Source organism: Dryobates pubescens, chromosome 32 (genome assembly GCF_014839835.1).
Source record: "Dryobates pubescens isolate bDryPub1 chromosome 32, bDryPub1.pri, whole genome shotgun sequence".
Taxonomy (NCBI): domain Eukaryota; kingdom Metazoa; phylum Chordata; class Aves; order Piciformes; family Picidae; genus Dryobates; species Dryobates pubescens.
Genome location: NC_071643.1, coordinates 8,051,316 through 8,076,003, shown reverse-complemented (window position 1 = coordinate 8,076,003; position 24,688 = coordinate 8,051,316). Strand labels below are relative to the sequence as shown.

Below are 24,688 nucleotides of genomic sequence, written 5' to 3'. Positions count from 1 at the left end.
AGTTGGTTTAATTTCCTGAGAGGCAATTCCTGCAGCTGCATGCCAGGTTCTTGAGCTAAAGGAGGAAACCCTTCTGATGTCATTACCCAGTTTTAGGATTGTACAAGTGTAAATATTGCAATCAAATGAAAAACCAAACCCAACCCCGACCTTTGACCATAACTAGTTAAAATGAGGCCTAATCTGAATGAAGCTCAGGGTTGTTCTGTTGTAATTTTTTTTAACTGTGACACCCCCTGTGATAAAACTGTATTAAGGGTTACTTTACTTTTCTGAGTTTCATGTAGGCGCATCCTTGCGTTTTGAGGGGCAGTTACTAATTACTGTTACGGGATGGGGATAGTAAGGTTTACCAAACCTTTCTGTGTCCCTTTGTTCCACAGAACTGGAATGGCCTTTATCTTCTCTCAGAATGTTATAATTAATTAATTAACCACAGAGGGTCAGCAAGAGGTGATGCTTCAAAGCTCTAGCCAACCTAACAAGGCAATTTAACTACTCACATGCTCATATGTTCATACGTAAGATGTGAAGCCAGGTATGAGGTTTGGTCTGGTCTCTTGCACTCTCTTTTCCAAAAGCTGTCTCATTTATTTTTGGTGTGATATGTCCAAATACAGCCTGAAGATGTATTGTTTAATTGTGTATATTTTATGATGAGGCTCAGTGGTCACCCTTTTCAGAGCACCATGTTCAGTATTAAGTTGAAGTTGTTAGCTTCAAAACTTAAGGGTTTTCTTCAGTAGCACTCAAGGTTAAAGAGCTGTAACATGTTTTCAGTTTTCATGCTGAAAAGGTAGAGGAATTTCCTTACTCTCACAGAAAACTTCAAAGGCCATTTAAAATAGAATGTGGCATACTAAAAAAAAGGAAAGGTTTTGTGATGTAGCCTTTCATGGAGTAATTTGCTGTTGATATTTAGCTTTGTTTTGATTACTTTCAGCAAGGTAGTTACTGACTGAAATAGCTGCAAAGCATTTGTATTACAAATGTAGGACTTCTCTTGCCAAATTCTACAATGTTTCTGGTGTCCAGTGTAAAGTTCAGTATTCCTGTGTGACTGAAAGCACGTTATGCCCATTAAAGGCACCTCTGATTAGTCCAGAAGTCATTCTTTATACAGTAATTCTGTAACTCTGTCAGAGCCTTGCTTTTTGTTATGAACTGCCTAATGAAGTATACTTTGCAGAGCTTGTAACTGACAGCTCGAGCTCTTACTTGCAGACCTACAAAACAAAGGGATTCATTAAGTTTCAGATCTTTGAGTTTCTTCTGTTGTTTTTGTCTTTTTTTTCCTGTTATACCTTCCTTTTGCCTCCTTCCAAATTTTGGGGGCAGCAGTGACAGGGTTTACAGTTTGCTTTTGCTTCCTTTGTGGGGCCCTTATTTTTCCCTGAAAACAGTAGCTCTGTCCATTTTGGGGGGAGCAAGAGTGCAGGGAGGTTCTTCAACTCCTTATTGCAGCTATAAGAAAGGGCAGTACAGCATTTCGTGTTAGCTGGCATGTACTAAAATATTTACTTAATGACATGATTTTTCAGTAACATGAAGTCATAATATTTGATGGTTGCCAAGTGAGCGGGGTGGGGTTGGCACGGCCGAAATCAGTTGAAATGCGCTGCGCTTGGTCAGTACAAACGTGTGGTTCATACATTTATCTTGAGTAGGTGACAAAAATGTGGACACGTGGCAGCTGAGAAGCAGGGCAAATGTCTGTTTTGAGCCTGCTCTGGAAATTTGTCCATCTTGAAGTGGGTGGCATGTGTTCAAAAAAGCAAAAGGAATAAGTGCTTCCTTGTCTCAAGCCTCCTTAGGCTTGTGAACAGAGTGGAGGCTGAGGAAGAATGCTTCAACAGTTGAAAGCTCTGTATGTTGAGTGAGAGGCCTTCCAAAAGGCTCTGAAATAACTGCTGCTTTCTTTCTTGTGTCGTTTTCCTTTATCATCAAATGCCCAGAGTGTCTTGGCTGATGTTTTTGGTTGTTCTCAATAATGGGATTGATTTATAATACACGGTACTACTGTAACTATGGTGTGAACTGTTCCCAGGTGCATTACTTGACTGTGGTACAGACCTGTGCTTTGTGAGGGTTTCTTTTCTTGGTTGTGTGCATGCTAAAAGTATTTAAAATGGCAAATGGAGAGTATCAGTAGGAGAGTGGAAACTTTCAGAAGCAGAGCTGGTATTTGGCAATCTGAACAATGTGGTATGGCAAGGTTTTAGGGTTTCCACATAGATTGCATTTAAATGATGTTGACTTGGAAATTTTAACTTGTGTTTTTTTTCAATGGTTTTGTGGTGGAAAACCCATGGCTGTGGTATGAGAAAAGCCAGAGGTTGGGGCAGATGCATCCTAGAACAATGTGAGAATATTGCACTACCTGGAGTCAGAGCATGCAGAGTGAAGGAAGAATGACAGTGATAAACTTTGGATTGTCTGAGTACTGGTTTTATTAATTATTTTTTGTAAGGTTGCCCTTAAGGTCAGAGGCTGACAATGGTAATTATCACCTGCAACCATTAATTTACATTTCAAAATGCCTCTGTTCATTTGCTCTGTGTAGTGACTACAGCTGTGTTCTGGATAGTTCAATTGTGAGTGTTAGGAACTGGTTTGTAGAGGCACCACTGTGGTTAATTCTGCATTCAAAGCCTGCTTCTGCTGTTTCCACTCAGTCTGGGGCAAGACTTGAATGTTGCGTAGCACCTCTGAGATTAGACCATGGGGAAGAATACAAATAATTTCATGTAGCAAATGAGCTTACTTGTGTTCTGTTCTACTATAGTTGTTTTGAGAAAGCTACCAGGACTATTTGCCTTCTCCTAAAGTGCTGTGAAAAGCACAAAGGCAGTTTAAACAAATTTGGAGACTGGAATAACTTAGGTCCAGGAAGTGGCATTAATTGATGATACATGTGAACTGGCGTGGAAGTACATGCTTCTCTCACATCTGAGCAGAGGAGATGGGCTGAACCCTGCATGATCTGCATTGTGCAGGTTTCATGCTTGCTTTGTAGTTAGTGGCTAATATCACTTGGAGGGGATTTCCATCTTCTCCATGTGTTCACTTACTGTGTGCGATGCACCCCAATCAACTTATTAATGGTGCTCTGAATACCTGAAGAGGAGTGTTTAGTGAAGTGCTTGCAGCTGTGCCAGTGTTCTGTGAAATGTGGAATTCGGTAAAACCTGATAGAGATGACATGCAATGTTGAAATTCCCATCTTGAGCTGCTGTCCTTTTCCCCTTAAAGTGTCATTCCTTCTGCTGTCCTCCCGAAGAATCAGATTGTTGCTTGTGTAATAAAAATGTTTCTAGAAGAAGCATTTGATGTGATAAATGAGGAAATCATTCATGCTGTGCTTAGTTCCTCAACACTGCATCCTTCCTCCTCTCTTTACATGCTGGCACAGGTCAACTTGATGCCCTTTCTTTGTCATAGAGACCCTGTTACTACCTGGATTTGGAACTTCTATAGTCCTTTTTAACCCTCCATTTTATCTGGCATGAGTAGGGCAGAGAACATTTTGTTAGAACTGTCTGGAAATTTTCTGTTCTGTTCATGGATGACTTCCAACAGTCTGTTTTAATTTTGGTGGTGGGGTTTGTTGGTTTTGTTTGGTTTGGTTTGTTGGTTTTGTTTGGGGTTTTTGGGTTTGGTTTTTTTGTGTCATTGAATGTTTTTAAACTCATCTTCAAATTCTACTCATTAAGAGGGAAACAATAATTTTCAGGCTTACACTAGGGGGCACTTAGCTGAGTCTCAAAATGGTAGCTTTTAATATTCTTTCTCATCTTGAATGTGTGTAAAATTTGGGGGACAAAGAAATTGTAGCACAGATACAAAGCCTGAAAGCCAAGACTCCAGAGAAGGGCTTTTAAGTGGGTTCCTTCCTGAAATTTTAGTAATTCTGAGTGGATCTCAGGATATTAACGAAAAATGTCTGAGACACCCCAGGAATCTTACAGATGAAGTCAAGCCTATCCAGGGAGATGAGACTCCTTTTTATCAAAACACTTGTCTGGATTGTCTGTGTAAATGCCTTCTATTTGTGTCTTACACCAGGTTAGAAATGGTGATGATTTTATCCCCCTGCCTTCCCAGCCGAATTTCAGTTCTGATTTTAAAAATAAAAGATGTTGGCTGCCTAGCTGTAAGACTTTGTTTAAAGAGAAAAATGCAGTGGATGAGCCCCAAACCACCCCAGGAGGTGTACAGTAATGCAGTTATCTCTTTTCTTTCAGAACTTCCGAAGGTGTGTGATTTTGAATGCGAACAGAGGCTAGAAATCAGGATCTTCGGATAAGAAGCAGCAATGCAGCGGAGACAGGGAAGAGTTAACGCTGGGCTGCTCTTGCTGCTTTATCAAATTTCTCAAATTGGACTCCAGAACATTCCTTCTGTTACCCTTGGGGTGCTCATACTGAACGTTTTCCTCTTCCTGAACCCTCTGAAGCCGCTCTCTGAGGTCTGCATCAGTGTAAATGAAGGCTTCCACAGACGGGACTGGCAGCGCTTGTTGCTTTCTCCTATTCACCATGCAGATGACTGGCACTTATATTATAACATGGTTTCCATGCTGTGGAAGGGGATCATGCTGGAAAGAAAGCTTGGGAGCACATGGTTTGCCTACATAATTGTGGTATTTTCAGTGCTGGTTGGAGTTGTGTATATGGTGCTGGAGTTCATGCTTGTGAAGATCATGGATGATCCTTCGTACGAATTCAGTTGTGCCGTAGGATTTTCAGGTAATGCACACATTTGGTCTGGTTTACATAGGTAAAACAAGTATTTATAGGTGCTATGTAACAAGATTTGAATGCTGAAAATGCATAGGTGTGCATCCATCTCCATGTATGTGGCTGTTAGGTCATTGAAGATACCCTATTCCTAATTTAAAGCATACACTCAGGGTACAGGCATCATGTAGTTTGGCTTATGGGTTTGTGACCCAGCTGTCTTTACCTGAGACAAAATGTGGTCATCCCAGCAGAATGATGTTTTCCTGTATGTTCCAAGCAGTCCATGACTTAATAAAGCTTAGTACTGATTCTGTTCTCACTGGGAATGAGAGAAGTACAGTGACTATTTCAAGAATGGAGGATGAAAATTCTTTTTCTCTGGGAATATGATCCTACCATATAACTGGGTAGTGTGGAGGTTGACTGGGAGGTGGTTTGTTGTTTTTTCCCAGATCATTTTTCTCTCTCCAGCTTGTTACTAACCAGCCAGCGATTTACCATGTCCCTTGCTTCAGGTCAACAGAAGAGAAGGCGAGTTTAGTGATGTAATTCTCCAGGAGAAGCAGGTTTATGCTTTCCCATGCTTTGCAGCAGCAGGCACCAAGCTGCTGAGCAGTGATGCCGGTGATGGGGTTCCCTCCTTCCATGAGGAGACTCATGGCAGCCCTACTGCAGTATTGGCTGGAGCAGAGAGCAAAAGAGTGGGACTAAGCCTGTAATCTACTCAGCCATTTGCAAAGAGGAGGGAAAGTTGAGCTTCTTGCCCATGTAGGGATCACCTGACTGGATTTGCATTTTACATGGTCTGTAAGGTACAGATTTCCCCTCTGCCATCGAGTATTGCAACTTACTCTCATGCCACTTCTGCAGCATCTCTTGAGTACTCAGAGCTTAGAAGTGTGGAACTGCAGCCTGTGTGCACCTGAGCAGTATTTGGGCAGCAAGTTTAAGTAGCTCTGTCAGAGTTAGTGTCTGCAGTTGATCTTTCTAAACCTTCAACATTCTCCACATAGCTGTCAGTGGAGGCTGTTTCTCATCTGCTGGAGCAAGTGGCAGGTATGTGGAAGAGCTGAAGAGAATACGAGCATTTTCCTGATAGCTTTGTGTAAGGTCCAATATGTCATTGTGCCCCACTCACTTGAACAGGTTTTAAGAGTTTTAGGATGCCTGGATTTTATTTATTTTTATTTTTTCTTAATTGTCCTTTGTTCCTGTAGATGGAACTTGACAACACACCAGTCAGGCAGTTCCAGCAGACACTTGAACCTTGACCCAAAAAAATTACTGAAAACCCCCTGAAGCTATGCAGATGGGGTTGTGGTGAGCTAGGGGTGGTTTGGATGGAGATGCCTCCTGAATTGCACTGCTGGTAGTGACTGTTGGTAAATGTATAGTTTCTGAACAAGTTGTTTTAGCAGCAGCAAATAGCATGAGTGTGTGCATGCACACACATTCCTGTGTATATTTGGTTCTACAGTCACACTATATACATACAGGAATTTAGCTGTCTCTGGTTTGCTGTGGTTTACAAGGGGAGGAGAACCTTTTTAATGTTTTTATTTAGTAGTTCTTCATTGATGTCCAACTTTGCTGTTTCTTCTGTGTGAGATCTTACACTTCTAGATTTTTCAGAGTTTATTGGGGTTTTTTTCCCAGTTACCTCTGAACTTGCTTTTGAGAGGAGCTTTGTCAAAAACTTACTGAAAGCAATAAATATGTGAATTCATTTTTCCATATCTGCTGTTGCTTGCATGGCAAAACACTTGCAGTCACTTATAAATTATGTTTTGAATTGAATCTGAAGGTGTTGCCTCTGCATTTTTCAGCAACAAGTGATTCTGGAGGTACATGTGAGATGATTTGCTGTTAATTCAGAAATGTTGGGGCTTCAGTTGAGCTTCATATGTATCTGTTTGCCTTGTTTTCAGTAATGGCTTTTCCCAGCTCCTGGAACTGCTTGTGACTTTAATCATTTTGTCATCTAGAGCCTCCATGTAAAAATTACATCTGTATTGTTTCAAACACCTGAATAGCTACAGTGAGGAGGAATATTAAAAACAACTTAGACTTGGCTGTCACACAAGTATCACCAAGGAAACTGCTTAGACTGTTCTGACATGTAAGAGGCGCTGTGAAACTGCTCTGTACTTCAATCTCAGTAAAGTTGTTTGCAGTTCGTTATTTTGGCACAAGTGCTTCCCTCTTTGCCTGATTTCTTCTTGTTTGCAGGAGTCTTGTTTGCTTTGAAAGTCCTCAACAATTACTACAACCCAGGAAGAGTCAGCAGTGTTCTTGGGTTCCGGATACCTAGTAAATATGCTTGTTGGGTGGAGCTGGTGGCTATTCATTTGATCTCCCCAGGGTAAGTGCATTTAATATCTTAAAGTTAAGAGAAGACATCTGGCCTTATCTGAAGTAGTTTGAGATGTGTTATGAAGCAAGTGTAGTGCTAGCTGGTATCTGGAGCACTGGGGCTACAATTAAATGCCGAGTCTATAGTCTGTGGTAAGCCTCCTGCATCAGGTAGAGTTAAAACATGAGTGTAGTGCTTGCCTGCTGTTGCTTTTCAATTACATTACCACAGAACTGTCTTTGGGGTAGAAAGCTTAAAGGAGGTCCAGAAATGTCAAAAACCTTTTCATGATATTCTAGAAGCTTAGATTGCTGCCTGTTTTAAAGAACCTCTGTATTGTGACTTTCATAGTCAAGACAGTTTTGTGGCACATAATTGCAATGGGGACTGTACAAAACAAGCAGTAATCTCCAGAAATTCATGTCCCTGAACACAATGTGTTTAATTAGTAACTGCCAACTGCCTTAAAATGAACTGTAACTGTTCTAGCTCTCGGAGCACTGCTCCTGCGTCTTCCTCTGCCTGCTCAGGGCTTGTTAAAATAATTGAAGTGTGATTAAATGGTGACCCTTTGTAGACTGAGTTGCATAACTGGGGTTTGAGCAAGTTAAGAAGTCAGTAATTGAGGCAAAATTTGATCCAGTCAGGAAGACATGCAATGAACTTGGACCCACCTTAGTGGAATGATGTGTCAGAATCACCTAAGAATCTGTAACCAGAAAGGGATTCAAAATAATGAGGCTATCAAAAACCTTGACTTGTGTGTGAAGAGAGGGTTTACAGCTTTACTGGCAGCTGTTCTTTTCTTTCAAATGAATGCTTTTGGTATGGGGCAAATGTAAAAGACACAGTATCTTTCTAACCTTGCCTTCTCTAGAGTGAGGATATTGAGATGAAGGCTCTGTGTGGCACTTCTTGGGATGGTTTCTTTGGAAGAAGCAGCACGTCAGAAGTTACTGTGTGCTTAATCTCTGTGCTTCTTCCTCTCTGTGGTACGTTGAGTCACCTGTTCCTTTTCATGGAACTGCTTCAGCTCTATTCACTACTAAAGGAAAATCCTATATTTGAGTCATTTTCAAACTGACTTAAGTATGTATCAGGTGGAGAAAGACAGCACTTTGGGGTTGGAAGCTGGATATCACATGTTTTTTCCAAACTGCTTTTTCAGGCAGTGAGGTGTAACAGCCTAACTGAAAAAAGGAGAGGTTTTGCCCAGAAAAATACTCATTCCAGCGAAGGCATTGCTGTTCTTGCAGTGTAAAAAGCTGCTTTTTAGATTCACTTGGGAATGCAGGTTGCATTATCACTGACAGTATAAAAATTTTTGATTCTATCCGGGATTATTTCCTGTGTATAAAAAGAAGACAATAGGAGTGACCTCAGGTTCCTGACTTAGACAAGAGTGGAATTCATAATGCAGTGACAGGAGCCTTGGTAGAGTGTGCTCGGACAAGGCTTTCTCACACCACTTTTGTGCTCTTTGTAAACTGTTTAACTTTCCAGCCCAAATTTGTAGCATCTGGTTCTAAATTGTGTATGTAATTCTGCCTTGTGAAAGCAATTGTAGTTTTGCTACTGACTCTAGTATCTGCAAATAAAGCTCAGCCAGCCTCATAGGCAAGAAATCCATTCCACATATTTTTCAAAAGGCAATTACTGCAAATGAACATCAGCTGTGAAATACATGGAACCTCAAGAAGAGTGACACTGAGTTGTTATTCAGGATTAGTTGTGAGCATGTATTTAAGCTGGAAACAGGAGTATCCACTTTGGACTAAGGTATGTGTATAGAAAAACAATTGACATGTAACATCTGAGTGGTAACATCAGAAAAACAAATGTGCTTGTGTATAAACATGCATATGTAGTTATACTTGCCATGATAGAGGCTAAGGCACTTCTACAGATCACTGATGTTTACTATAAACTCTGATTGCCCTTTGGAGGCCTCCAGCAGCCTCTCGTTTCTCTGGCAAAGCAGAGACAGACGTGGGAGGAGAAGGGCTCTGAATCCAGCAAGATGTGGGGTGGGGGCGTGTCTTGTTCATCTGGTAGAGACCCTGCAGGTTCTCCAGGCAGTCTGTTCTGCCACCTGAATGATTTGACTTCTCTTGCTGTGGCTTATCTCCATTATTCCTTATTCTGTGGATGGGAAATACAGGGATTGTATCCATTCCTTAGTATGGGCAGCAGGATGCCATTGTTGGCCGTGCTCAATTTTCTGACAGCATATGGTGGAAATCTGATGTGATTTATCAGTTGTGCTCATTGTCTGCTTGGCAGTGACAGTATATGTGTGAGACAGTAGAGCCAATTAATTTTAAAAACCCTGTTTAAAGATTTTGATCAGAAGTTGCAGCTCCTTGTTTAGAACTTAAAATCAATCAGTCAATAGAGTTTAGGCATCTGGCACACTGTGCAACAGACATAAAGTAGAAAATCCCCTTAAAGGCTTTAAAGTTAGAAGGTTTTGGTTATTCATAGTGTCACTAATATTCATACAGCTTCACTGTACTACAGGCAAATACTTTGATTGGGGGATTTGTGGAACAGTGTTGTGCTTGGTAACCTAAGATGAGCATAACTTTTGTTTAAAACACTGCCAGGAATAGAGGGGACCCGGTCTCAAGTGGATTGCTGGAGCACATCACCTTGAAGTGTTCAGTGCTTGCTGTGTACAGGCTTTTTCCAGGTCAGATGTTGTTTTACTGATTTGGAAAAAAAACTGACCCAGAAAAATCTGTTTGGAAAACGAGTTCCTTAGAGATACTTGATTTTGGTAGCCATCTCTTACCCTCTGAATTTTCACATCAGGGTTTCTCTGTTACTCTTAAAAGACTTACTGATTTCGTACGGGAGAGAGCTCCAGCTCTACAGTGCGGAAGTTTCTGGTTAAGTAGGTGGGAAAAAGTCGCTTGAGATTTGATCTTTATCTCCCTCTAGTGACAGCCGCGTTGCCCTGAGTGCTTTCACCAGCGATGCCGAGCACTTGCGATGTCGTGAGTGCACATGCTGTCATCTGTCTGACTCTGCATTTCTGAAGAGAATGTAAAAAACGTGATGCTTAAATCTATTTGTACATGAAACAAAGGTTTCATCTCTGCTTTATAAAGGTAAAAAAGCTCAGTCTTTGGACAAGCAGTATAAATCCAGAGTTATTTGTGATTTGGTGTATGTCAGCAACTGTTAAAACCTTCACTTGCAACTGTGAATGGTTCTGTAGATGCTACCTAGACATTTCTGTGCAGTTCCATGGATTTACTTCTTTATAGTTTAAAACTAGTTCCCTTCCTCAGTAGGTCTTTAACTGCATTTAAGCTAATGTCATTAAGTCCTCAAGTAAGCAATTAAAATGATCTCTCCAAGTCGTTTCCAGCTTCTTCAGGATGCAGGTGGAGTACTTTCAATAACTGTATATACCTCCCAGTTTTCAGGTCATTGTGAAGAAGGAAACCTTGGCACTGTCCTTGCAAGCGGGTCAATTCCCTGTGCTTGGTCTTATTTAGGACTTTCTTGGTTGCAACAAATTCTACCCTCACCCCTGGGGATCCTCAGAACAAACATTTTCCTTTCATCACTGACAAGATTCCCTTTTTTGTAGGACTTCTTTTGCTGGGCATCTGGCGGGGATTCTTGTTGGACTGATGTACACTATGGGACCTCTGAGAAAGGTCATGAAAGCCTGTGCAGGTGTGTAACTGCTCCATTGATAGTCTGCCTAAGAGACACTTGGGATTTAGGCCATTTCAGCAAGTTTTTAGGCAGGCTCAGCAGTCTCCATTTTTGGATGTTTTCAAGACAAGATGAGATAAAGCTCTCGGTGAGCCGGTCTGACCTCCTAGCCATGCTCTTAGTGAAGCTGGGCTAGGGACCTTCAGAGCACCCTTCCACACAGACCTATTCTGGGATTCTATTTGTATTTTATGAAACACTCAGGAAGGAAGAGTAGTGTTGTATTTTATAAAGACAGACACTGATTATTTTACTCAAAGAGTACATGCTTTACTTTTAGGTGGTTTTCCTTCATTTACTGACCCAGCCAGGCCTAGGGACTACTATTACTCAGGTAAGTTTCCTCATCCACTTACTTGAAAACATGTTCCAGCTTTTAAAATCCTTTTTGCTAATGGTGGAAAGCTTACAGAGGAGCTAGTTCAGTGGTAGCATATATAATTCTATTCTAATATGCTCTGCACATGTGTGCTTCCTACATTCATTAGTTCTCTGGCTGTTCAATCCTTTTTTAGGGCACAATGTGGATGTATTTTGTACAAGAGGCTTTAAACCTCCAATTAAGGTCATGACTTCATAAAATGCTGCCCTGGGGAGATGTCATCCCTTTTGCAGGAGGTGTAGCTGGAAGATATTGTCACCTGAAAGCAGCCCTTTGAACCTGGGTAAATGTGCTCTTATGTGGCAAAGCCACCTGTTGAGTTCTGGCATGGGGGGTTTTTGCCTCCTCTTCCTTTGAACACCTTTTGTACCTCAAGTAATTCCCACACAGAAAGCCCACTCCTTAGCAGAAGGCATGTAGGCTGTCTTCCCAGGCAGTAGATGGACAGCTGGAGTACTGGCACACCTTGAACGTGGCGTGTTGATTCACTTTTCATGCAGATGTGGAGTCAGTTCTGTTGTGGATACACAGGAAATAATAGGTGGAGGCCTGTTCTAGGGGGGCAGAAGAGAAGCAGTGGTGAGAATGATGGTGTATTGATCAAAGCTAAGGGATGTATAGCCTGGTGCCTTGCCTCCTGCGGTGATTTATACTCTTACCCAAGCATCTGCTCTGAGAACAGGATAAATAGATAGTGATAACTCCCTCAGACACTTGCTCCTCTACATTGCCTTGTGGCTTAAAGGTGTTTACAGCAGGAAGTGTTACGGAGGAGTTCAGTCTTTAACATCCTGGGATAGATTCTTCTTCCATGGCTCTCAAAAGCTTTTTGACTTGGCATGAACTCTTTAACACCTACAGCATCACAGGAGGAGGATTTCACAGTTTCTTCCTGGTGTAGAACCTGTCATTTGTGTTTGTTTGGAACTTGATGGCTGCCAGTTTCATTTGCATATGAATTCTTCTCTGAGAAGGGTAACTTAAGCCTTTATCTTCATATTCTGTTTTCCTATTCTTCATGTTTTTAAGTCCTCTATTCACCAGAGTCATCTTTTTTCCTCTGGTTGAGAAGTTGTAGCCTATACAGTTGTTTCTATGAAAACTACTTTATCATTCTTGCTGTTATCTGATGTTTAGCCATGCAGAGTTTTACTTGGTTTCGTCCTCCATCAATGCGATGTGGGCACTCTGAGCCACAGTGAACCAGTAATTGTGCTGCTTTTATCCTCAGTGACAGATTTTGTCTTCCATGACCTACCTTCCCTTTTATGATTACCTGCAATAACTCCCACAAGTGAGATTACTGAATATTTTTGAGGCCTAACCAAAAGATCTTAACTTGCTCTTTTCTTACCAACAGCCACAAGGATTGCGGTGACTTAAAAGCGTGTTCACCCAGGATTCCCATTGTTTCAGTTCTCAGGTCACTTGATCTATAGGCCAATAAAGAAATACAATTAATACTGTGAAATGAAATAAGATGTGAGCATAGACAGTGCAGTGAGTAAGAGCTATCTGTGCATCACTGGCAGCCTCAGCCCAGCTGAAGATACTCACCCAGTTAAGCAGGAACTCTTCACCCAAAGCTAGGGCCCAGGTGTGCAGCTGGCATTGCTGTGTCCTGTGCTTAGGTACTGCATCGTTCAGTGGGGTAGGTGGAGACTCAGGATTTATGTTGGGAAAAGTGCCTCAATGGCCAATGAAGGTAAGAATTTGTACTCAGTGCTTCAACTTCCTCATCTATTGTAGCCACAGCACAAACACCAGTGCCCTTGGAGCCTGCCTGGGTATAGAAGACCACTCTTGTGGAAGAGGAGCAGGTTCTCAGTAGCTCTTTATTTTCCAGCTCTTCTTAAGCAGGGAAGAGGAGATTTCACATACTGCACCTAGCTTGATGGGGGACTGTGTAGTACATAACTCTGTTAGCAAGGAGAAATTATGGGATTTGTGGCATGGTTGGGTGGTCCCTGACATAGCTGTGCTGCTACATTAAGGGCTTTGGGTGCTTTGCACAAAAGGGAGATAGAGGAGAAGGGTAACCTGTATTACCCTGTCTGAAAAGCTTGGCTTTAGAAGACACTACTTCTTTTTCTACATTACTTTTTCTAAACTGGCTGACACCTGCAGTGAAAGATGTCTCCATGTTAATTTCTGTGTATATACTTTGTTTTTCATCCTATTTGCAGAAGTCTGTGGAAAATTTAGCCTTTTTGCTTGGGGTGTTATGTATGGAATAACTTTGGCCATGGATGAATTAAGAAGCTTCTCCCTAGTGTCACAGACTGATGATGCAGATCTTGATTAATTTCTCCCTCTGTCTGCTTTTGAGTACCAATTTAAACAGGAAAACAGTGGAAAAGTATGAGCAGAAAAGATTTGATAAATCAGTAAAAGGAAATGGCTTCAGAAGGAAAGCAGATTTTAAGTGCAATTTTAACACATTTAGTATTTAATACTTGACTTAGGATTTCTTTAAATGAAGTTCATGAATAAAGCATTAACACATTTGTTGTAATTGAGCACCTTGAACAGGTTGATGTTACCCAGCTGCTTCTCCTAAAACAAAACATTTTTCTGGGCTTCCTGAGCACTCCCAACTTGATGTCAAGGTAAACATCAAACATACCAAAAGTCATAGTACTAGAGCACAATTAAAATAAACCAGCCTTTGTCTTTCATCAGATAATTCCATGCTCTTGGTACCAGACTTTTTGTAGTCCTCATGCATGCAGTTTGGCAGGCTCCAGCAAACAAACATGTAGCTGAGATCGATGATCTTTGAGGTCTCTTCCAACCTTAGTGATACTGTGTGATACTGAGGGAATGTTCACTTAGATGGGGAGAGGAACGAAGGAATACAGGAATCTTGCATCTGGAGTGTGTGTCTGTGTAACAGCTACATTATGTCCTGCAGCTAGCTTCCTTTTCCCTGGAATGTTGTCTCTTGAATGCTGCCAGTGTGACTTAAAGGCTTTTAAAGTTTGGTAGAAATAGGACTAATTCATACAGATTAAAACCCCCAAATAAGCTTCTCTCGTCAGAGGAGCTGTCAATTGTTTGGAGAACAGCAGAATTTCAGCCTGCTGAAGGAGAATCCAGAGAGTTTAGTGCAGATGGGTGAATACTGTCTCTGTGGCCATTGTGTGTCCCAAAACATTTGCAGGTGAACACAATTGCATTTTCCTTCTGTGTATGTGTGGATACACCTGTGTGCTCAGAGGTGTGTACAGTACATGCAGGTGTCTGTGTAATGCAGAGGAGTATGTGCTCCTTCCTGTTCAGAACACTGCCGTTTTTACTGTGTAACTCTTGAGATGCAGCATCACTATTGTTATTTGTCATCAGGCTCCTGATCTTAGGATTGCTGTTCTTTTAACATAAACATTTTTTAAAAGACATTGTTTCTGTGTCCTTAAAACTGGTCACTGAAACCCCCCAAGAAGGTTAGAAGTGGAGTCTGTGTAACTGAGCTAACACAACTGTCACTGATGATAATCTGAAGCTAAAAGGAAACAGCATGCTGTAGTTTCATAGAAGAAAAGTTCCAATTATTTCATTTTGGTAAGCTTCAGGACATTTTTCTGCCAGTTGCAAGAAACCAGCAACATTTCTGTGCTTTGGTCCTCCAAAATCTCTAGTCCAGCTGTCTGGAAATGAAAATACCACCCAGAGCTGTGTATTTTGCAGATGCACAAATGGAACAGAAAAACAACACTTCTCTTCTTATTTTTTTCCTCAGTTTAGATGTTCTGTGTTCGGGCAACATCAGACTGTGTCAAAAACAAGAATCTCAGTTTTTTTTAGCCAAGTCTTTCCCCCCTGCTTTTAAATCCCTTGTGCTTGGGTGGAGGATGGTTTGTACTTGGTTTTGACAGGCACTGCAAATGGTCAGAAGTCCTTGGTTGTCAGCTGCACTGGCTGCACCCAGGGGTTGTGACAGGAGCTGAGATTGCAGGTATGGTGGGTTTCCCAGGGCAGCTGTAGGTGTGCAGTAGCACAATGTAAGCTCTACACATCAGTGCAGAAGTCTGCAGGAATCCTTCTGTGTGTTCTCCAGATCCAGACATGATCTGAATTTATGCTGACGTTGGCATGTATTGTTTGTGGGCACTGGGGGAAGGGACAGACTTCCCTGTTTGCTTGTTGCCATGCTGGTGACATTAGTAAGGTCTCCAAGCATTTACAATTAAGAAAAGGGTCTTTCCATTTCTCTGTGAAACTTATTCTGTGACCCTTCCCTGTAACAATGAAAACTCTCTGAGATGTTGGAGCCATCTGTTCTGGGTTTCTCTCCGAGTGTCACAGTCTGGCTGTGATTTAGAAAAGGATTCCTAGTTTGTGTAAGTAATGCAATCCTAGTTAACTTTTTTCCTTTCCCAAATGGGAGTAATTTGTAGCAGAAAGGCTAGCATGGAGACAATACCTGATCTCTCACTCTCCTAAGCAGCAGCAGTGTGTTTCCCTGCTTTTGTGTTCCTGTCACAGAGTACTCTGGCTATGGAGGTTACCAGTACGGAACACCGGGCAGCTATTACGATTACACCGGGGGGCTCACTGAAGAGGAGCAGCTCGAGAGGGCAGTGCTGAACAGTCTCCGTGAGAGAGGTGGGGATTTCACTGCATTGTGTGATGATTCATGGCTTCCCTATTTTGACATATCTTTGGGAACAGGTGAAAGGTTCATGGTAGAGTTTTCAGAGTGCAGCATGAGGATGTGGTGTCATTCCGTGTGTAACCGCATTTATTCATGACTGCTGCCTCTTGGATTAACTTGCAGGTACCACAGTGAAGGAAATGCTTCTGTAACGGAGAACGGCAGTACCAGGAAAGTCTTGCAGTACCCTAAAAAGTGCTCATTTGGGTGCAGTTCACTCTGTGTGCAGTTGTCTCTAGTGGAGCTGCTATGTGCAGTTTAGGTCTGAAATGGCTGCCAGCTAAGGGTGGGAGCTGTCAGGAGTCTGTGGGGATCAGCACAGAGGGGCTGCGACACTAAAGGCGGAACTGAAAGCTCATTTTGCCAGCACTCAAACGTACTGAGGGCATTTAAGTAGTTGAACAGTCTGGAGTGAGCTGTGTAAAGCAGGGGATCACAGAAAATGTGAACTGCCAGGTTAGTACTGCTGAGATGCTTGGGTGGTGTTCTGGTTGGTTTGGTTTGGTTTCCTGTCAGCTGGGTAATTCTGGGGTTGTTTTTAATTTCAGTGTCTTTAAGAGCAGTCATGATTGTCCTGAAGCCATCAGAGCTGGAAACACTCCACATTTCCCTTGTGCTAGGACACTTTGGATGACAAAATATTTGTTCCTTTTCCTTATATTGCAGAACAAAATGTGAGCTCTTCATTGTCTTGTAGGTTCTGCTGGAGCAACGCATCGTAACGAGCGGCGGCCCTACGGCTTTTGGTTCCCCCCTGAGCGGCATTCAGAGGAGGAGATCCGAAGGCAAAGGCTTCGTAGGTTTGAGAGATGTTGAAATGGCAGAGGCTGATGTGGAATGCAAAGTGCTCTTCAGAGTCACCAAAATATTTGTAGATTTATATTTGTAATATGCAGATTTATTGTATAGTTTTCCAGGTTTTTTACTACTGATGGCAAAACCACAGAAAACTTTGAGTTTGAGCTCACAGTTGGAACTTCCATAGACAGTGAGATCCAAATTAAGCTGTGATCTTCAGCAGCCTCCATATTGATGCACCTTAACTATGGAAGAAGACTGGTTTGATCAAAGTGCCTTTATCTCTCAGGTTCTTGTCTTAGCTTCAGGAAGCCCACAGTTGTTTGACTGCCGGTGTTCTCATCACAGATGGAAACGTTCCTGGGTTTACACCATGGGAAATGTCTGCAATTCTTCCTTACAAACTTGTCTCTGACTACAGTCATTTGTGATGACCAATTGCTTTGGGGCTTGGCATGTGAAAGGTCACTTGACAAGATCAATCTCATGACAGCAACTAGATCCTAGGAGTCTAGATGTGAGCCTTTTAGCAGCCTTACAAACGGCAGCTATCCTTTCCCCAAGGAGTTATTTCATGCACCCACAGTGCTGCAGCCTTCTGGAAGCTTGTATATGATCAAATAGTTTGTAATTACTTATTTCCTAAAGCCTTTCATAATATTTATGTTTGAAATACAATGCTTCTATTGAAAGTTTAAATAATCAGTTCTGAGCTTTGTGGAAGGGGAGGTGGAGATGCCAGACAGGTAATGTACTTGTTTAATACCTTAAGCTTTTCCAAAGCATCTCTTGCCCTTTAAAGAAGGCCTGGGATTTATACCCTGAACATGCTGTTCATGCAGCTCTGGAAATTCACTTGTTTCTCCTTAAATAGTAGATACTCTGGGCTCACCTTTCTGTGTTCACTCAAAGGGGTCAAAAAGCTGCACAGAGGTTGTGCATTTCTCTCGGTGGGTAATAACTAGGTGTAAACACGGAGAGAGTAGCACTGGCTCCTCAGACTGATCATTCAGTGCTCTGGTCAACTTTCAGTGTAACTCAGTTTAATTATATAAAACCACTGGATTAGCTATTAGCCAGTTGAAAAATATCACCCCCTTGGTTACAGTTTAAAGACACTTGGGTTTGTAAAGGGAGGGTAAAAATGTTTGTCATTCTTCACAACAGAATTGTACTAATAATTGTGTGACTGTTTGGACTTTTGTATCTACAAAACTGAAATAAATTTTTGTACCTGTAGAGCTCTTTTTGCATTGCTGTAACTAAGAAGCTGTATGTTTCATGTTCCAGAGCTGCCACAGTGGTGTTAAAGATGTGCACTTCTCTGCTCAACCTCATCACTTCCAACCTTGTATCACCAATAATGGAGAACAATCAGAGGGCCCAACCAGATTAGGGAGTTTCCCAGTGGCATCTCTGACCTGGGCCCACAGAGCCAGCAGGCTTCCCTGTGGGATGGATCCTGTTGGCACATGGGGCCCTCCTCTCCCTTTAGAATGGAATCGCCTACAACAATTCCTCTTCTTAAGACCAGTAGCCCCAATGTGTGGGGCTGGCTGAGTCACCCCAGGCAACCCCCTGGATGGACCTTCATCTACTGCCTCTGTAGCCTGGCCCTCCAGTTCCAGAGCCCCAGAGCTGCTGTGTAAGGGCAGCTGGGAAGGGCACTTGCTGGCCTCCTTGAGCAGGGACCTGTTTCCACTCCCCTTGTCTTTTAGGTCTCCTATTGCCTGGTGGCAGGAGCAGGGGAGATCCTCTGATGAACCTCCTTCTGCTGCCTTTGCCTCGGGGGTTGGCTCCACCAGTCTATTTTTGTTTCACACTCCCTGATACTCCTTAACCTTTCCAATTTCTCTTTCAGCTCTGCTATCTGGCAGAGCAGATCATTCCTCCTGGCAATGTTTTTTTAACCTCTGTGGTCACCATGCTGGGCCTTCTTCTGGGACAGGACCAGTTACAGTCAGCTGAGCTTGCCTCTGATGTAAGCTGCAGATGAATTCCTGACAGATGCTGTGTTGCACTTTCTCTCCTCAGGGACAAAAATGAAGGGCAACCTGCAGAGCTGAGTATTCACTGCTGTGTATTTCCTCACACTGTTAGTGCATGGCAAGTTCTACCTAAAGTAAGGTTCTTTACAAAAAAGTCATTTTGCTTGGCACATTCCAGCACCTGAGGTTTGAGCCCTTTGCTGCAGGAGCTGTGGTTTCTTGTGAATTTTCCATACTTCCTCTAAAGGAGGAAGCAGCAAAAAGCATGGAAGAAGTTCTGTTCCCTGGATTAATCCTGATCAGCAGACTTGGTAACAGGCACATTCTTGAAATGTAACAATTCAGTGACCTAACATCACCACCAATACCTGGGGTGCTTTAAAAGCTGGGGAGACCGTTTTGATACTTCCATTGGTTTGTTCAGTTTTGTTTGTTTGTTCAGTTTTCTCTGTTGCTGTTAATACCTGCTGCTGAGGGTACAATGCACATCTTTGTTGGTGTGTGCTAGACCAGATGCAGGTCCTGAATGCAGTAGTCTGAGTAGTTTGGACTGTAAGGACTAGTGCAAGGCCATTGCCTTTGGGACTGTTCTTACCCTGAGCAGTTTCAGCTATTCCTTTTCACATCCAATTTTCCTAATGGGGTCCTCTATGAATAATTGCCCAGTTGTTTTCCTGCATCTGGTCACTGGACAAATGACTGCAGAACTAAAGCCTACGCTGCTTGCTCCTCTGGGCTGTCTTGTTTGCTTCATAGTCCCAAGCAATTTATCTGCAATTTCATTTTGAAGTAGAACAACATTTCTGACAAATGACTTGGATTCAGCTAAGTGTGAGAGCTGAATGTAGACACCTAGAAAATACTGAACCTGTCAGTAGCTTAAAAATATATCTCCTATATGGTGTCTTCCTGTAGAACATAGTGAAGTGTGACTGGTAGAGGTGCAAAAGCTGCATCAGGAGAACAGAAAACCACAACTGAGTTACATGATGGTTTAAAATTAAACAAAAGAGCAAGAGTATAAAATGCCATGGGGTGGCTTTGGATTGTCAGGGCTTTGTGGTGATTCTCAGGTGTTTTTAAGACTCTACTGTTTGCTCAAGGTAAGTAAACACAGATTTCAAAATCCCATTTTATTCCATCTTGTCTTCAGCCTGCAATTAAGAGTGTGTAAGGAAAACCTTCGTGATTTATCTCAGTGCAGACAGTACCAAAAGCCCCCCAGCAAAGCAGCTGTCCTGCTCCAGAGAGATTCCAACCATTCTTGCACTGGTGAGTGCTGTCAGGAGGAGCTCATAAAGGGGACCTTGCCAGTGCTGCCACTGAATGTCAGCTGAGACTACTGCCCCACTGTGGGTTCAGCTGGGGGGACACACCTTAAGGAAGAGGTAGCTGATGCATGGTGCTTCTCTGCCTGCTGCTTGCTTCTTGCAGGGCTAAGCACTGAAGATACTCAGCATCTTGGGGAATGAAGATGTTTGTTCCCATCTGACTGGCAAATGTGATGGCTATCTGTGAGAAGGGCTGGAAAAGATGACCTGGAGAGCTACAGACCTGTCAGTCTGACCTCAGTACCAGGGAAAGCCATAGAGAAGGTCACCTTGAGTGCTATTATGCAGTACAGTGCAAGGCAACCAGCTGATCAGGCCCAGTCAGTGGGTTCGTAAAGGGCAGGTCCTGTTTGACGAGCCTGATCTTCTAGGACAAGGTGACCCACTTAGTGGATGAGAGAGAGGCTGTGAATGCTTATCTGGACTTCAAGAAAGCCTTTGACTGTCTCCCACAGCATCCTCCTGGAGAAACTGGCTGCAGGTAGCTTGGATAGGTGGATGCTTTTTACTTAAAGTGGTCAGACTGTGGAATAGGCTGCCCAGGGAGGTGGTGGAGTCGCTGTCCCTGGAGGTGTTCAAAAAACATGTAGCCATGGCACTTGGAGACATACTTTAATGGCCACAGTTGTTAAAGGTCACAGGTTGTGCTCAATGATCTTAGAGGTCTTTTCAACCAAAATGATCTATTGGTTGTTGCTTTACATGCCCATAGTACTCCTTAAGGCTTCTAGAGGGATCTCTCTCTGAACTGTGACTCTTAGATGTGTATCTCTCTGTTTCCTTGAAAACCCTTTTGCTAAGACAACTTTCAGTGAACACAAATTGAAAGGGAAAGTGCTGGATAAAACCAAGCCCAACCCTTTTATTCCTTCCTGGTAAAATGTAGCTTCAGTGGGAACTGGAGCATTTGTGGACCTTGTGCACTTCTCCATTTGCAATCTCTCTTTTGAGTAGTTTCCCCACAATTCAAATAGACATTTAACTGTCCTGGGTTTATAGCTGAACAAAGGTATGAATGTGGAACTATCAAAAGGCCACTAGGGCTTTAGCTTATCAACAATTTAAGAGTCAATGCTTTGAAAAATAAAGAGCATCTTCAGAGCTGTGGCTACATAATGATCTTGAAGGTGAGGGTTCTGGGTTTGGTGGTGTATTTACAGAAGTAGTAAAAACTGAACAAAATTCCTTAGCCTCAAATTCAGACAATTGTCTTACCAGGTCTTATATTCATCACTCAAGTTCACCTATTTTATCACCACACTGCTATTTCTTTCCAATTAATAGTAGAAACTGATTTATTTTCTTCAGCCACTTGAATTGGAGCTTAATACTTTAACTGCTCTTAGAAATGAATTGTGACTACAAATAGAGCTTTTTAAGGAGCCATTATCTCGGCTAACCTTATTTCCTTACCTAATCTGCTGTTAAATGGATTTGCAACTCTTTGTTGCTGATGAAAGCCCAATTAACAGGTCTTTGGCAGTCTGGTTCAATACTGCAGTGGTAAAAGACTTTGATCTTCATTGTTTTTGTCATGGGGTTTTTAACAATTACATTTCCCCTTCCCTCAAACAACACAGGGTAAGTTTTTACCTTGGGAAATTCAGCTGCAGGGCTGTAAGGCCCTTGTATATTTGTGCATCTGTATCAAAAAGGATCAATATGTATGGGATGCTGTAAAAATGTGCCTACTTTTCCTGCTGTACGTGTGGTTTCGAACAGGAAATCCTTCATGGTGCCCACAGGTGTGGTTTCCTTGGCATTCCCAACCCTCCAAGCTCACTTCATTACCTGCACGTGAAGGCAGTGGAGTCCAGTGTGACAGTTCTGTGGTCTTAAGTCATTTGCACCAGATTTTCTACCTGTATATGTGCACAGTGGTAGCTGAAGCTTGGTAGATACTTTAGCTGTCAGTCCTGTACCTCCATTCAAACCAGAGGAGCAGTGTCGCACGGTTCCAAATATGTTCAATGATCTTTAAACCTGTAACATGTTCATCCTTAGACAAGTCTAGTTTTGGCTGTCCACTTCTGTTTCACTAGCTAGCCATGCTTCAAGCACACCTGGCACCTACTGATCTTTCTCCTCTGCTCTTGGCCTTCTTTGAGAGTTCCTGACCTGGGGGCTGCTGCAAACTGCAGCTCGGGCAGCACGGTAGTTAGCCAGAAGCTGTATTCATTGGCAAAAAACTGGCATGTCCCCCGCTGGCCCTGGCATTCGATGAATGGAGCTGATCTGAAGTCTTCTAGGCAGCTTCCAGGTGACATTAGGGACTGTCCACCACCCTGATCACCAGACCCAGTGTGCTGGAAAGAACAGTGAAAGAATTTGGTAACTGTGTGAAAAAAATACAAAAATAGCTTTCCTCTGTCTCCTGCTGACTATATTTGCTTTTCAACTTTGCTATTTTTTGGTGCTCTTAGGCTGGAGTGAGCTTACTGTGCTGGAGAAGGTCTTTATGTGCTCTGCAATGAATTGATCTTAGAAGTCTAGAGCCCCCTCACTCGCCTTTCTGGTACTTAAAAGGGTAATCCAGGTCAGCTCTAACCATTGCTGTTATCTAAACCGCTGCAAATGGAACTGGAGGGTAGCGTTATAAAGACCTGGGCTTATTTCTGACGTGTGTCTTTGTACATGAAAATCCTGTTGTCTATTAAATACAAGCAAGCAAAGTCTTTGTAATTGAGAAATGTGTAGCTTAGGCTGTGACTTCAGCCTGTAAAGCTAGAGACAAATTCTGCAGTTTGGAACTAACCCTCATCTCATTTCTTGTGGATTTAAATCCCTTTTAAGTGCCTGCCAGGCACTGGACAGTTTGCTTCACAGAGCTAGAAGTCTTTCTACCTTTAAAACACCCCAGCTGTATGAAAGAAACTTAGATGTAAGATTGTGTGCCCAGACTTACCATCAGAAAGGAATATCCTATCCAGAGGCTTCTCCAGTTGATGGGGCACGGAGGAATGGACTGGTCCTGGCTGTGCACCGCCACTGCCTGTGCCGGGGCCTCACACACAGCACACCTGCTGATGTAGGGCTCAATCTCCTCTCCTGAGAGTGGTGTCACGGGCAAGGGGGCAGCGCTGGCCAGCCAGTAGGACTTGTCGTTCCGGCTGGCATAGTAACAGACTTGGTTGATATTGCAGTAAGCAAAGGGCATGGTGTTGAACACGGGCAGACAAGAGCCTGCCAAGCCTGGAAATAACCACAAATGAGGAGAATCATTCCATTCTGTCCTGGTAAACTGAAAAGAGGATTTGGTGTTCTGGCCCTAAAACTTAACAGGAGTTTTGTAGTTCACCAATCTCAAACTCCCAGGTTCTTGACCTAAAGCAACTTCTACTGTCAACAGGATCTTTTTCTACCAAGAGGTATCTTCCTTTGACCAATGATACTTAATTGTCTCAAAACAGCATTCAGGTATGTAGATTATCATCATGGCAAACAGTTACAACAGAAATTTCTTAGCTGTGCCAATGCTGAGAAACCAACCAGGCAGGAGGTGGTGGCTGGTTTAAGAGATGAGGTGCTCACATGCTCATGAGCAGTGAGAAGCTGAATACTAACACTGATAAATAGAGGACTGTGGTACAGTACAGCAAGCTGCTGCTACCAGGGTGCTGAGCTGAAGTCTCAGTAGCTGTTCTAGTGTGTTCACAGCCACTCAAAGTGAAATAGAAAGATGGAGGGATTTTGCAGAGCCAGGTCTGTGCAGCTCTCATCAGGCAGACAGCAGTGGGAATTAGGCAGTGACTAGAGCACACTGCAGAGGTAAAGTTCCTTTGCCAGAACTGAATTGAGAACAAGCCCATGATAATTTTAGTTTAAAAGAATCACTGCAGTAAGTTCTGCCTTGAACTCTGTGTGATGCATTAGTTCTGTAATACCCCCAAGCGCTAATGCCCTCCTTAAAGAGGTGACCTTTCTATACAGAGGACAGGTTTGTTTATCAGTGATTGTGGTGGGTTGAACTACCCCAGTGCTATTCTATTCCACTCATAATAAAGGATCTGGATTTTCCTTACTCAGGAAATGTCTGTGAAAAGAACACACTGGTCACAGGGAACAGGGACTTCATTTTCTCTCGAGTCTTATTTTCACTGCTTTTATGAGGCATTCTGTTACCAACTGGCACTGGCAAACACACCATGGTGAAAACATGTCAAAATGACACTGCTGTACTAAAAATGTTCTCTTTTTATTGCTTTTTGTAAACACTTTTTTTTTTTCAATCCAGCTTATTAGGTCCTTGATCTTTCCTCCCAGGAGACTTCTCTGCCTCTTGTGGAACGAGTGAAAAAGGATCAGGATACACCTTTTGTGCAAATTGCCACTAATCAGTTTCTGAGGCAGAACATCAGGCAGCTTATTTAGAGAGCTAATTTTAAACAGAATTGGAGAAGGAATTATCTGAGGCACCAAAAAGAGCTGTCTTTGGGAGAAACTGGGCTCTGTCTCTTCCAAAAACACACTTTCTGAGTCTTAAAGCAGACAATTCTGCTGTACACACAACGCATGGTTTTAGTTGTAAAGCATATTTGCTCTACCTGGCTGAATCCACCTGAGCTACCCAGCTCTTCTCCTAAGCTCTCTGCAGTAAAAAGAAGCAGATCCTCCAGGGAGTTATTTCAGAGCAGCCAGATGAAATTCCTGGTCTAGGAAATCTCCTCGGTGAGCTCAAAGACAGGCCAAAATGCCTAGTGAGGATGAG

General features: G+C 42.7%; 2 protein-coding genes across 2 annotated transcripts in view; one reads left to right on the top strand and one right to left on the bottom strand.

Annotated features, from left to right (window-relative positions):
- The first annotated feature begins 4,301 nt into the window (after window positions 1-4,301).
- On the top strand, window positions 4,302-16,818 carry RHBDD1 (rhomboid domain containing 1). The gene is made up of 6 exons (XM_009896316.2): window positions 4,302-4,748; window positions 6,972-7,104; window positions 10,697-10,785; window positions 11,108-11,161; window positions 15,695-15,814; window positions 16,561-16,818. Exons 1-6 carry the CDS (start codon window positions 4,316-4,318, stop codon window positions 16,677-16,679), a joined length of 948 nt encoding a protein of 315 aa, XP_009894618.2. The 5' UTR covers window positions 4,302-4,315; the 3' UTR covers window positions 16,680-16,818.
- A 5,061-nt stretch (window positions 16,819-21,879) lies between these two features.
- The window catches only part of COL4A4 (collagen type IV alpha 4 chain), a 56,181-nt gene continuing 53,372 nt past the window's right edge, over window positions 21,880-24,688 (bottom strand). The window contains exons 46-47 of the mRNA XM_054175593.1: window positions 22,886-23,172; window positions 21,880-22,286 (exon numbers count right to left, since the gene is read on the bottom strand). Coding sequence (XP_054031568.1) covers window positions 22,023-22,286; window positions 22,886-23,172 — 551 coding nt within the window. The 3' untranslated portion in view covers window positions 21,880-22,022. The remainder of the gene's footprint in view (window positions 22,287-22,885; window positions 23,173-24,688) is intronic.